Raw genomic sequence first — 13,704 nt, 5'->3', positions numbered from 1 at the left:
GTTATAAAATCTTACAGAGAAAGGACACCAGGAATCAGCCAATCCAGTCTCTTTATTGTCCATTGGCTCTCTGAGGTCAAGTTTTCCTAATAAATAGGGGAGAAAAATCTAGCCTGCTTAAGGAATATACTTGGTTAGTTAAGAAAAAATCTGGCAGTCCTGAAGGCCTGGATAATTATTCTTAACAAAAAAGATCAAATCAATGTGGAAAATAAATGTTTATATATTCTGATCCAGTGAAAAAAGAAAATGCAATATTCCAACCATCTTCCACAATGTACCTCCAAACTTTAAATTAAAAGAATAGACCCCATGAGGTTGAGTTGAGGATTTTTTCACATGTAATACACACCACACCGGAACTCCTTAGCCTGGCAGTGGAGATCCCACCATCCTCGTCCTTTCAGGCTTCATCTATCCGTTCCTGCTCGCCTCTGTGCTCCCTGCTGCAGCCTCAGACATGCTTCAGGGTGATACCAATGGAAACACAACCTGGAAGGCCACTGGGACGAGACTCCCTACCAGCACGTAAGACTGGTGTGTTTGGGGTCAGAACTCTCCTGTGGCCCATGAAGGGCAGCCTAATGCATTCTACGTGTGGCTAAGTGACCTTTCCAGTGGGAGCTGGCAAACCACGGCCCACTGACTATTCTTGTAAACGTTACACTGGAACATAGCCACATCCATTCATTTGTGTCTACAGTTGGTTTCTCAGGACAGCAGCAGAGCGTAGTGGTAACAGAGACTGTCTCTGCTCCTCAAAGGTTTGTATCTCCATCTGTGAACTGCCAGACACTCAGATGGGCTTCCCCTTCTCCTCCTGTATTTCTTATAAATTTCATTTATATTTCCTTAGGCATGAGCCTGCTTCTGTGTCCTCACAGCGACTCAGACAGCCTTCATCACTGAGGAGTCTGGCAACCGATCCAGATAATGCTGCCTGGTCCTTCCTCCTCAGACTGGACCCTTCAGGTAATGACTCTCCCAGCCTTACACTGGGGTTCACTACCCTTTGACGGTGGTCACTTGAACTCTGGTGGGACAATCCCCAAGGTCACTGGACTGGGAACTCCTCGAAGATGAAAACTATATTCCTGCCTCACACGTGGATCGGACTCAACAAAGTCCTGAAAGAAACATTTAAAAGGAAGGAAAAGGAGGGAGGAGAGGCAGGCAGAGCTTGAATTCGCTGCTTATCCTGCTCTTCAGAGCGTTCAAAGCTAACAGTTGTGCCCATGAAAACAGCATGGCCAATGTCTAGGCTGCATTTGTTGTCAGCTTCTCTTTTCTCTTTCAGTTTCAATCACCAAATAGCACCCAACTTTGCATTCCTGAGACCTTTTACAGAAAGGTTCCTTCTGACCGTTCTTTCTGATAGGCTGGTCCAATTCTGAAGTAAGGTTTTCAGATGAAAAAGCTCAGTTAAAGGCTTGGTTAGGTCTGTGACCGGAAGCCAACAGCCCGGCTTCCTGCCTGCCCACATCTCTTACCCCAAATGCTGCTGGGTTCACCCAGGGAAAATCCATTTTGCTGGGGCACCAGTTCTTCTGCTCTTGGAGCACCGGGGTCAGAGCCTGATTCTCACGCATCTGTTTTCCTCTATCACTCGTGCTCACGCACTGACTTCCCATCCTGGCTTGAAGGCTTTTGATGAATAGTTTCCAGACTCTCACCAATTTGTCTTCTGCTTCCCTGCCAGCTGGATGTGTTTATTTGTTTTGGTCCCACTGCACCCCTAACCCACCATCCACTGCAGTGAAGACAAAGGAAAGCCCCCCACCCACCCCGGCAATGTGCTGCATGAAATCAGACACTGGCATATGCAGCTTCTCCCTCCTGATCAGATACAAGAGGCGACCGACACCCTGCATCAGACATTCAGTTATCACCGAGCAAGCAAGAGGGGAGGGGAAGGTGGCATTGATGAATGACTGCATCGGCGCGGTATTATCCAAATAATTCAGCAAGTACTCCGGAGGCCTGCACTGCCGAGCCACAGCAAAGAACCAATTTACTGCTGATGACTTCAGAAATGATTCTATTTATCTACAAAACCCTGAGAACACCAGCGTCTTTAGCAGTCTCGACCTAAAGACCCGGCTAAGAAGTAGTCCCTGTATGTCTGCTACTACCGTCAGCAAGGTGAGTGATTATTATGATAGAGAACTCAAAAAGTCTCTTTTTTTCTAGATAGATAGGTAGATACATAGGAAGGTAGGAAAGAAGAAAGGGAGAGAGGGAGGGAGGGAGGGAAAAGGGGATGGATGGACGGACAGATGGATGGATGAATTTATTTTTTCACTCAGGTTTAATCTCCAGGAATGTCACAAAAGATAACATTTACTTCTTATTTTGCACATGACAAAATTAAGGAACTATAACTTGAAAGGGTTTTTCAAGTCCATATTCACCAACAGAAATGGAGACAAAATTAAAACTCGGACAAATTATTATTCTAGAGCAATGGTTCTCAACCAGGGGTGCCCCTCCCCAGGGACATTTGGCAATTCCTGGAGACATTTTTGGTTCATGACAAGAGGTAGGACAGCAAACGGGTTAAGGGCTACTGGCATCTGGTGGGTGGAAGTCAGGGATGCTGGTTTATGCAACATCCTACATGGCACAGGACAGGTACCACAACAGAGAATCATCCAGTTAAAATGACAATAGTTCCAAGGTTTTGAAACCCTTTTCTAAAAATGCAGTCAGTAAATTGTCCCATTGCCTGTTTTTGTCAATAAAGTTTTATTGGAACACAGCCATGCTCTTTGTCCTTTATGTATGGTCTATGGCCACTCTGCGGCTGTCACAGCAAAGTGCATAGCTGTGACCAAGACTATGTGGTCTCCAAAGCCTAAAGTAACTACTAATGAACCTTTTGCATGAAGTTTGCTAACCTCTATGCTATAGCATAGGTTATTATGGAATAGAGACCAAAGGGTATCACTTCCCTGATAGCCAGAGAGCACACACCATGCAACCTAAGGCAGCACCGTTCACAAAGACTCCAAGATAAACAGAATCATACAACACAGTGGTCCTGTGCAGAGTGGGTGGATAAGAATAATGACTTAAGAAGGTAAGTGAGACCTGGTAGAAAACATTCCCAGAAAATCCTCCCATGATCTCTTTGCCCGAATGTCATCCACACTTATTAACTATGCCAACCCTAGGCATTAAATGTCCACATAAGATTCATCCTGACAGAATACGAGCACCTTCATAATGGATAGCCTCCACCTTTACGAGGAACATTGTCCTGGGCCTACGCAGATGAGAACCACAACTTGGAAATCAGTACCAGCAGTTGTCGTTTGTTGAGCACCCCTGGCTGCCAGGCCCTGGATGGGAAGCATCAAAGTAGTCCTTAAATTTTACACCAGGCTTAGCTGAATGTGGAAAGTAATGTTTTCCTTTGTAAGATGTAAAGGTGGGGATCACTAGAAGCGGGGCTGGTGTACTTACTTCCTCTTTCATGTCTTCAGAATCCGAATCTTTATCCACTTCGTCATCACCATCATCTTCGAGATCCTCTGGGTGGCGAAAAGGAGATGAGATGGTGAGGCTTCCCCTTTGTCTTGGGTTTGGTTTTCACCATACAATGCTTAGTATTTCTTCCTCTCGCAAATGAGGAGGCCATTAGTAAGAGCACAGTATCCCACACATTCTAATACTTATTGGTGGTATGTGTAAATCATATGCACATAAGCACACAAGAGCACATATCACAAAGTCTGAAGAGCTGTCCCACATTAAATGCAAAATGCAGAATGAGATGACACATGAATCCCACTCCGGCTCCTACCCAATTTAGAAGTATTAATGCAACTAGCATATGTGCAAACGTTGCTGCAACTTAGCACCTTACCTGATTCCCTAATTTTGACAGGAAAGAACTGACCTGTAACAAAAGTCCATAGAAAGCATCCAGTGCCATATGGCAAGATGATGGCTATGGAAAAACCTGTTCCATGAAAAGAGGACAGAGGTGGAAAGCACTAAAATCTTTTAGCAATGAATTTCTCATAGACACTCGCTAAGCATACCTTCAAATATTCTAACATGACTAGCATGGGGTCGTAAATAGTAGAAGTTTTGTTTCACTTTCATCCTGCAGGCAAATTAATTCCAGAGCCAGTCAGTGCAATGGAGAGAATCAATCATGGGATTAAGAATATTTTTTTTAATTAGCCAGGATGACTGTATAAGCATTCACTAGCCACCAGTCAAAGTGTCAATAGTTAACAAGACAAAATAAGTGAGTTTGGTACTTGTTCACCCTGTGTATGAAAAACTTGCTTTTTCATGCATACTTCTAACTAGCTTACTAGATGGACTCTAAGGTCTGGCCTGTAGGAACTGATTCTCCTTTCATCTGCCTTCCTCTGAAACACGGTGAACATGCAAAAACGCCTCAAAGGCTCACAGTGACCCACTTACTTTACCTTCAGTCAGAACACATGGAGGTTCAGAGGTGATGCTCCCAGGGCCCGGGAAGGTGTACGCACTGCTGGCCGTGGCCAAGGGAAGGGGACACTTCGGGTAGCACTGCCTCAGGATGTCAAGCATGATGGAGAGGACAGGTTCTAAGCTTTGGTCGTCCAGGCAGTTCTGAGCAAAGAGAAGATAATACTGGATATTGACATCTTGCATAGAGTCCCCTCGTCACAACAGCGTTTCAGGTAATGAATGACACAGGGCCTAAATGGACAGTACACATCCTTGGTGTACACCATCTAACCTGAACACTCTAAAGTAGAACACTGTCTACTGTAGAATCTGCTTCGGTCCAGTGTGTAATCTGCATTTTTATTTCTCCTTCATAGGTCATGTATTATTGGAAGAAATTTAGTCTGAAAACAGACTTAAAAGTTTTTCAAAGGGTGCCACACCTCAGGGCAGATATTGTCCAGAGAGTTGGAGGAAGAGGAGGTAAGCACCTTCTTTGGCCATCCATGTGTCACTGTGAATTATTGCCTAAATTAGAGAATGAGTGGCTGAATTGACAGAAGTCTGACTTCTCTCTTTCAGCTGTTATCTGATGAGAAAAACAGAAAGGAAAAGGTAAAATGTGAAATTAGAGGAAAAGACTAAATGAATCTCAAGGATCTAAATTAAATAACATGGCTCTTTCTCAAAGCCTATGGTCGATCCCTCGCAAGACCTACCCAAAGCAAAGAAAAATTGCGTTTGCAGATGTAACATTTTGATACTGATGGTACGTGACAAGACCCTTCTTAGACACTGTGAAAAATGTAAGAACAAGTTTACTAAATTGAGAGAGAGAGCATTGGGAGTACTTCAGTATGTCTGCTATTTTCTTGGGTCTACTGACTCAGTACAGAAAGTTGACTAGCGTGAGCTTCCAATTTAATATTCCTGAGAGGTTTTCCAGGATAAACGTGGACAAGTCGTAGCATATGGAGGGTGCTAAGTACTGCCACAAGGCAGAGTGGCTAGGATGTCTCGCAATAGCACTATGGGTAGCTCCGCACAAAAGAACATGGAGAAAAAAATAACAAACTTTCAGTCATGAAATCAAATTACCCAAATGATTCTAAAATTGAATAAAAGGCAACTTCCAAGCCAGAAATGCCCTAATACATTCAGGAGTGTGATCTCCCCTTCTGGTGCTGAAATGGTTCTAGTCTGACGTCCTGAACCAAGAGCAGGAAATGCTCTCCATGGAAAATGAACGGGGCTGAGGTTATTTCATCCCTGGGGCCAGTCAAATGGTTTCAAGAGCTTCATAAAAAAATGTGAGTACTGGAAAGAGAGAGAACAGAGCATGGAGGAGGGAGGGAGAAGTAGATGGTCCACCAGAGATGTTCTGAGCTTCAATCTTAGGAGACACATAGCAAAGGACAAGCCAGGGAACTTGGTCAAAACTACCAGCATTTTGCAAACCAGGTCTGTCTGTGATTGTCAGTGGCAGTGTTCACAAATGTAATGATGATAATGTGCTCTACTTCTGAGCGGGACAGTGCAGGAAGGATGGAGGTAAATTCACGTGTCCTGATAGGTTGGGCCATGCCATGAATTTGAGGGAAAGGGGGTATAATTGAAATCTATTGAAACCAAGACATCAGGATAATGTGACAGTGTCTGCTACAGTCTGGGGAAAACATCTGTGGATTTTTAAATGATCCTTGGTTCCAAAGTAATAGAAATGCCTAGATCTACTCACCAACACTTCCCCCATGTTAATGGATTGGTGCTGTGCAGGGCAATCTTCCAAGCCAGAAGCAAGGGTGGTACCCAGAATGCCAGGTGTAAAGGGGCCTCACTCTCAGGCTCCACAGGGCAGGACTGGCACTTGTGCTGTGTAACCAGAGATGACAAGACTCCAAGAAATAGAATCTCTATGGATGCATGTCTCAGAATTTGGGGCCAAGGTGAGAATTTTAGGCTTACTTTTCCCATCCCTCCTGATAATACACCTGCCACTTGGACAAATGATGAAATGTGAAAGTGCTTAAAATGTTCAATTCATAGGTAACATGTTTGAGTTGGCTTTGGGATCATAAATACCCTACCTCTGTCATACATGGGCAGACAGAGTGTGGTCGCCCCCGCACCCCCATCCATGACCTGCTGCCAACCATAGTCCTGAAACAGATGATCCTCCTTCTAACCTACTGTCAGAAGGTCAATAACAGCCTAATGCTACATCACAAGGCTTATGTCATCCACCTCACTTCATCTTGTCATGTAAGTATTTTATCGTTTCACATCATCACAGCAGAGTGCCTGCAATACCATAAGATATTTTGAGAGAGAGACCACATTCACGTAACTTTTGTTACAGCCTATTATCATTGTTCTGTTTTATTATTAGTTAGTGTTCATCTCTGTGTCCAGTTTATAAATTAATCTTTATCATAGGTAAGTATGATTAGAAAAAGGTATGTACAAGGTGTGGTTCTCTGTGGTTTCAGGCATCCCCCCACAGATAAGGGGGGACTAGTACACGGCACGCAGCTCAGATCTTGCAGCAAGACTCGCCGAATTCAAACCCTGGGCTGACGATTACTGGGTAACCCGGCAGTTCCTGCGCCTCTGTGGCTGCAGCATTCTCATCTGTAAAGTGGAGATGATAACAGCACCTCTCTCATGAGGTTGTGTGTGAATCACAGGAGGTAAAGCAGGCAAATTTCCCCCGAACAGTAAGCATAGTAAGCCCTCGCTAAGGGTTACCCATAGGACGTCAGCAGGCATCCTTATGCTCATAAATCTCTCATAAGAACCTGAAAGAAGGTTACCTTTTTATCTCCACCGGATCCTAGGAGGCTGCAGCTACTGGGGGCAGAGTCCTTACAGTAACAAAATCAGCTGCATTAGAGGGAAAGTCACCTGACACAGAGCCAGGAGTCCTGGGTTTAAATTCCAGCTCCACGTGACTAATGTACCAAAGCCACCAGTGTCCTCCATGTGCCCCCACCCAGTCCAATTGTTCCCTTGGCCCTCCCAGCCTCCCTCCTTCCTCCTGGGCCTTTGGATTCTTGCCTGTCCCAGCGGCAGCCAGAGAGTCCTGGAAGAACATATATCAGTTTAATGTGCAGGGTTTTAGCTCTGGGACAATAAGAGTGGTTCTAGAACAGTGTATCACAGAGAAGGCACATAGTGGATCTGTGGCAACTTGCTGCACTGATGGACAGTGACTGCATTGGGTATGGGTGGGGACTTGATAATATGGGTAAATGCAGTAACCACATTGTTTTTTCATGTGAAACCTTCAAAAGAGTGTATATCAATCATACCTTAATAAAAAAATTTTTTTTAAAAAGAGTAGTTCTAGAGATGCATTTACACCACAGTGCACATGCACCTCATGCTACCTAGCAGTACAGGAAGTGTGAGCATGGCTCAGGTGGTCAGCTTTACGTTATATGAATTCCACCATAATTAAAATTTTTACATTAAAAAAATAAAAAGCATAAATCCTATCAGTTCACTCCCCTGCTTCCAACCTGATAGAAATAAAATCGGAATTTATTCTCATGGTCTAGAAAGCTCTACGTGATCTGGCCTTCCCAAATTCTCCAACTCAGGCCTTTCCCCCTCTTCAAACCTTCTTAAAAATCTGAAGGAAATAGTCCCCAAACCCTTTCCCACGGCTCCAATGCTCTGGTCCCAGCTATGCCTCCAACTTCGTCTCCTGCTCTCGCCTCTGCCACACCGGCTTCCCTGTTTCTCCGGCTCGCCCACCTCCCACCTTCCCCTCCAAGCTGAGGGCCTCGACACTTACCTATTTCTCTCTCTTCCAGGAGCCCTCATACCCAGACCTTCCCATCTCCTGCCATTCGGGCTTCAGCTCCGGGAGCCAGTAACCCCTGCTGGGAGTGACCCGCGCCCTCCCGTCTCTGCAGCGACTCTGAACGTAGATGGGCAAATTCTAAGTCCAGAGCACATGTGGTGTAGCTTCAATTTAGGGGTGCCTGACTCGGGAACACCCTTGGTTTGAGACCCTCTGGTTCATTCTTGCCAAGCTCTTAACTTTTGCAATGACACCCCAAATGTCTTGTGCGTCCCACGAGCCCTACCCTGCTGCCTGCTCCCCCCTCCGCCTCCGGCTCCTGCCCTGCACAGCGCACGAGCCAGGTTGTCTCTCTCAGGCTTTGCAAGGTGTTCTCCTGGCCTGAGCCAAACCTCACTGGCATTCGGCTCAAAGCTGCCTCCGAGCAGCCAAGATGGGCTGGAGGTCTCCCTCCTCTGCACGGCTTTGCCAAGCCCCCTCTTGCACCCCAGCTGTGCCTTTCCTGAGGTTATCTGTACACGGCTTCCCCTGTAGGATGGTAAGTTTCTGGAGGATGAAGTTACCACCATCATCTGCCATCTCCCTGTATAGCCAAACCGCAATCCCTTTCACTAAGCAGGACCTCAGGCAATATTTGCTGAATAAATAGTAAATGATCTCAGATCAACCTGATCTCCAGACTGTTTAGCTCCTGATTCTGGGTGGGTGAGATTCCCTTTAGGATGCAGCCCTTCCGTCCACAGATCCAGAAGGCAGGGATAACTGGTCCTATGGACAAAAGGGATCCTGATGGACCAGGACCGAACCCGCCACTCTTTCGGAGCAAGTGGCAGCGGCTGCAACTTTGAAAAGGTTGCCACTGCTCATCTGAGTGGTTCTCAGAGTGAGGTATCCAGCCCACAGCGTTAACATCACCTGGGAACTCGTTACAAATGCAGAATCTTGTACCTCAACCCAGACCTGCTGAATTAGAAATTCTGGGAGTGGGAGTCTAGCATGCTGTGTATTAACACTTACGGCAGATGGTCCTTGCACACGGCCAAGCTTGAAAACCACCCATTTCAGCAGCGTTTCAAGTTTCCTTAAACTATTTGAACTCCAGTGAGTGGCCCCTTTACCCGCTTATTGCACACAAGTCTGCTCTTTCTGCAATTACTTATATCCCCAAATTGTTAACTATCTCATACCATTTCAGGGCATCCTTGTAGGGGTTCTTTCTGAACCTTACATTCAAATTGCCATCCTCCTTCCTTCCTCATGCACAGCTCTGACAAGAACCCACCACATTACCTGGCACCTGCACTGCGTTATAGGCAATCTGATCCTTTGAACACTTAAGGGATTCTTAAAGGATCTGTGTAAGAACACGCAAGCCAGGAAACAAAGACATGGGGTCATCTGGAGAGAAACTCAGGGAGCAGGGGCCTCAGCAGAAAGGCAAAGAGCAGTATGTTGGGCAAAGGCTGAGGGAAGAACTCAAAAATCATTCTCACGCCCAGTAGGTTTGTAATCACATCATAACCACCAGTAAAAATGCTACAGGACAAGGGTTTCCGAAGTGTGGCCCCCAGACCAGCACCATCAACATTTATTAGGCGCTCGTTAGAGATGCACATTCTCAGGTTCCACCCCAGACCTGCTGAATCAGAGACTCTGAGGCTGGGGCCCTGCAACGTCTATTGTAATGAGCACTGCAGGTGGTTCTGCTGCAAGCTCACCTGGAGAACTGCTGGCCGGTGGACAGGACCATGGACTCTTGGGCAAGACCACTGCTTTCAAATCCTTTAAAATGTTGGAATCAGATGCTGCATTAACCCTAAGCCAGCTCCGGGCTGTAGTAAGCACTCAATACAAATGTCACCCCCTCCTCCTTCTTTTCCTTCCTGGTTTTCATAGTCATTATCACCACCAACCATAACAGCAGCAGCACTATTACAACGTGCAAATAACCACTGAAATGACATCACTAGATCCAAGGCTCCCAGGTGGCCATCCAGTGACTCACGCGCCTTCCGTGGTAGAAGAGGGGAGGGGGCTGATGGGCAGTTCAAACTCTAGCACAGCCACAGTGGCATCTGTGCCCACAGCACCTGGCGAAGGAAACTTGTCCACAAAAGGCAAGTTCTGCCTCCATTTACACCCTGCTTCCATTCCGGAGGTAACTGGAGGCTCAGATCTTGGAAATTTGCTTAATTGAGCAGCTGAGCTCTTCACTGACCTGCTGGGCAGCTGCTTCTAAGTTCCTGAGTCTGGGCTCGCTGCCCCTTTCATGCCTGGGTTTCTCTGGATATTTTCGCCACCCTCTTCCTATCATGAACATGTACCTCTGGGATTATCACTGTCTTCTTTTATTGCTCTTCTAATTCTTTTTAACACAGATCAGAGAAACGGGCCATACTGCAGAAAACAGAAGAACTGGCTGGCACACACGAGCTGGAGTGGGAGCTGTTAGGCACCAGCAACGCACAGCGTGTTTCACTAGGGCTGGAAGAGACTGGAGACTCAGGGGACGCAGCTTACAAAGTCTGGTGAAGCCTGGGAAAATTCAAGGCACTGCTTCGTCCAGAGAAATAGAATGTAAAATGCAGCTGTTTCATGACTGAGAAGCTCTGAAAGCTATCATGATGGAGAGAAAACCACAGCTGATAGCAGATAGAAAATTAGATATTGGTTTGCAGCAAAGTATTATGTTATTGTTTGGAGAAGGGGGGGAGAAAAATGTCTTTCTTTTTAATGGGAAAAGTCTACAGATACCGTGGTTGGGAAACAGCCCTCTTGCTGACTGCTTCGTTGCCTCAGAGGTACTCAGGCAGAGACAAGCGGGAGGGCATTCGGAGCTGGCAAGGGGGGACAGACACGCAGGTGACGGCAGAGCAACAGAGGCGCCTGGGCCCGGGAGAAGGTGAGTGAGCAGCCGATGGGTAAAATTTGGGAGGCGTCCCATCATCCATAGAGGGTATATGTAGCCCCACAGGATGGTGTTTAAATCAGCCCCAGTTAAGTGACATCAAGGAATTTGTATTTGGGTTGAAATCCAGGAAACCTCAGACAACACAGTCCACTGGGTGCAGACAAGCAACAGTCTTGCAGGGGCCCCCCTTTGCCTGGTTGCTTTTTCCTTCTGAACTTGGCCTTGAGCTGTTCTTTGAGAAATTCAGGTCTCAGCTTAGGTGTCACCTCTCTAGATCATCTTCCCCTCCACCTCTGGGACTCGGCACCCTTACTTTGTTGACCTCACAGAGCAATATGAAATGATCGTGCCCATTGAATCCTTTGCTCCCTTAATGTCTGACTCTCCTGCTAGACTGTTTACCCCACAAGGCTTTGCCCCAGGTCACCACCAGATTATCAGTTTTAATTATTCCATTAACTGCTCACACTCTTAAAGCTCGTCAGTCATGGCAATCCCCCCCAACCCCGCACTAAGCACAAGGCATTTCTACATTAATGTATATCAGCCACACCGTAACCTAGATTTTATTATTTCCAGTTTGTTTGTTTGTTTGTTTTCTTTTTGAAGAAAAAGAAACTGAAGATCCAGAGAAGATAGATCTCCAAAGTTTCACAGCTCTAGGTACTAGAACCGGGATTTGAACCTGGGTACTCTAGCTTTAGAGTCAACACACTCACAGTGCCACAGCACGTGGCCAGTAAGTAGCCACTAAATCAATGAGCCAGTCAGTGCAGGTGTGAATGAATGAACAAGGATTGGAATCCAGAACATCCGCCCGTGGCAGGCAGCAAGAAATGTACTGAGGTTTTCCCAGCTGTGTTCAGGATAATTCCTAAATGACAGTCTTCAGGAATCCTCCCGACGTCATGCAGCTCAGAGGTAACCGCAATGTTCATTACCTGCGCGGTGCTGAAGAGGATCTCCAAGCCCTGAGCCGCCAGGAAAGCCTCCCTGCCAGACCGGCAGGTGGCGCTGTGCTTGAGGCCGAGCAGAAGCGCCCGGCGGATCGGCACGTGGGTGTTGGCCGTGTCGTGGAGGTGCCAGTCCTGATGCAGCCTGAGCAAGGCTGTGACGTAGCCTCTGTTCACCGCCCTGCGGCTGTTAGACTCTGAAGCCGACAGGAAAAGGCAATGTCAATCAAAGGCTCTCCTGGCCGCACCTGCCTCACAGGATGTCCCAGTATACCTCCCACTAGATACTTTATTATAATGTGAATGATAACTTCCCAAGGGAGAAAACGGGCCCTGCCACCTTAATCAAATGATCGGAGTCGGTATCACCAGATATGATGCACTGTGAAAACCACATCACCATTTCTAAGGTTTTCCTGTCCAAAATGTGCAACCTGACTTTAACGATGAGGAAAATCAGCAAACCGAAAATAAGGGACACGCTACAACATATCTGATTTACACTCTTCAAAAACGTCGAGGTTATGCAAAGCAAAAAAAAAGACTGAAGAACCAAGCTAAATTAAAAAGACATGGCATGTAAATACAATATAAAATTATAATGTAGATCCTGGGTAGGAAAATAAATTTTTTTCTTTTGCTACAAGAGGCATTAGGGAAGCAGTTGGTGAAATTTAAATAAGGCCTGTAATTAACTAATAGTATTATATCACTGTATATTAAATTTTGATTCACTGTGGTTTTGTAAGAGAAAAATCCTTGTTTTTAGGAAATTCACAACTGGAGTATGTGAATATCTGTAACTTATTCTCAGAAAATTTTTTAAAAGTTGTCATAGTGATGGAAGTGTGATGAAAGAAAGAAAGAGAGATTTCTACCAGATTTCCATTCTTGTTTCAGTGGATTTAGGATATTGTTGTTAGGTTACGCAAACTACAAAGTTTAGGGAAAACCACTGAGTGAGACATAATGTCTGAAAGGCTGTTATGTGGTGGGTGTTTTATCTAGAATGAATGGAAGCCAGTTTATGGATAATTAAAGGTTTGTCTCAATCCAGGAAGGCAATTCCTCATGGTCAAGGCTGTCCAACAAGAGGATGGACTGTGCGTGGAAGGGGGCAGCGGGCACTGAGGATGTTCAGGCAGAGGCTGGAGACCCACCCAGCAGGGACAAGGTGTGGGGGTTCTTACACCTGGTGGGAAGCTATAATACTGCTTTTCTGGTTCCCTTCACCTCTTCACCATGATTTCTCTTTGTTAGTTGAATGATCCTGGCTGAGACCTCCCATGAGGCCCATCTTAGAAGATAACTGATGGTTCCCTAAGTTTCCCAAGATATAGTTGAAATTCTCTTTGGAGAAACACGGGGGAAGAAGAGTCCAATATACTTTTCTCAACAGTTAATATATGCCTCTTCTCAGATTAAATTCCTCAGGCTACAGGGCTGGCGGGCAAACGTGTACGGGTTCAGATCTATCCAGCAGATGCCTGGTCCTCTGCCCCTGCAAGTTAGGTGCCCTGCAGGACTCTGACAGGCTGACTCACACACAAATACCCAAATCTTGCAGCTCTGCCATCTCACTA

General features: G+C 46.0%; 1 protein-coding gene across 19 annotated transcripts in view; it reads right to left on the bottom strand.

Moving 5' to 3' along the window:
• Positions 1-13,704, bottom strand: part of AGBL1 (AGBL carboxypeptidase 1) — an 834,111-nt gene that overhangs the window by 693,548 nt on the left and 126,859 nt on the right. For all 19 annotated transcript variants that reach the window (XR_008994688.1, XR_008994687.1, XM_057494793.1 and 16 more), the window contains exons 7-9: positions 12,110-12,318; positions 4,446-4,611; positions 3,466-3,533 (exon numbers count right to left, since the gene is read on the bottom strand). Coding sequence is in view for 17 of the 19 variants with exons in the window: in XM_057494793.1 (XP_057350776.1) it covers positions 3,466-3,533; positions 4,446-4,611; positions 12,110-12,318 (443 nt within the window). In the remaining 2 variants the exon portion in view is untranslated. The remainder of the gene's footprint in view (positions 1-3,465; positions 3,534-4,445; positions 4,612-12,109; positions 12,319-13,704) is intronic.

The sequence above is a fragment of the Manis pentadactyla genome, chromosome 18 (assembly GCF_030020395.1).
Source record: "Manis pentadactyla isolate mManPen7 chromosome 18, mManPen7.hap1, whole genome shotgun sequence".
In the NCBI taxonomy this organism is placed as follows: domain Eukaryota; kingdom Metazoa; phylum Chordata; class Mammalia; order Pholidota; family Manidae; genus Manis; species Manis pentadactyla.
Note: the sequence above shows the minus strand (reverse complement) of the source record. Positions and strands in the feature narration are given on the sequence as shown.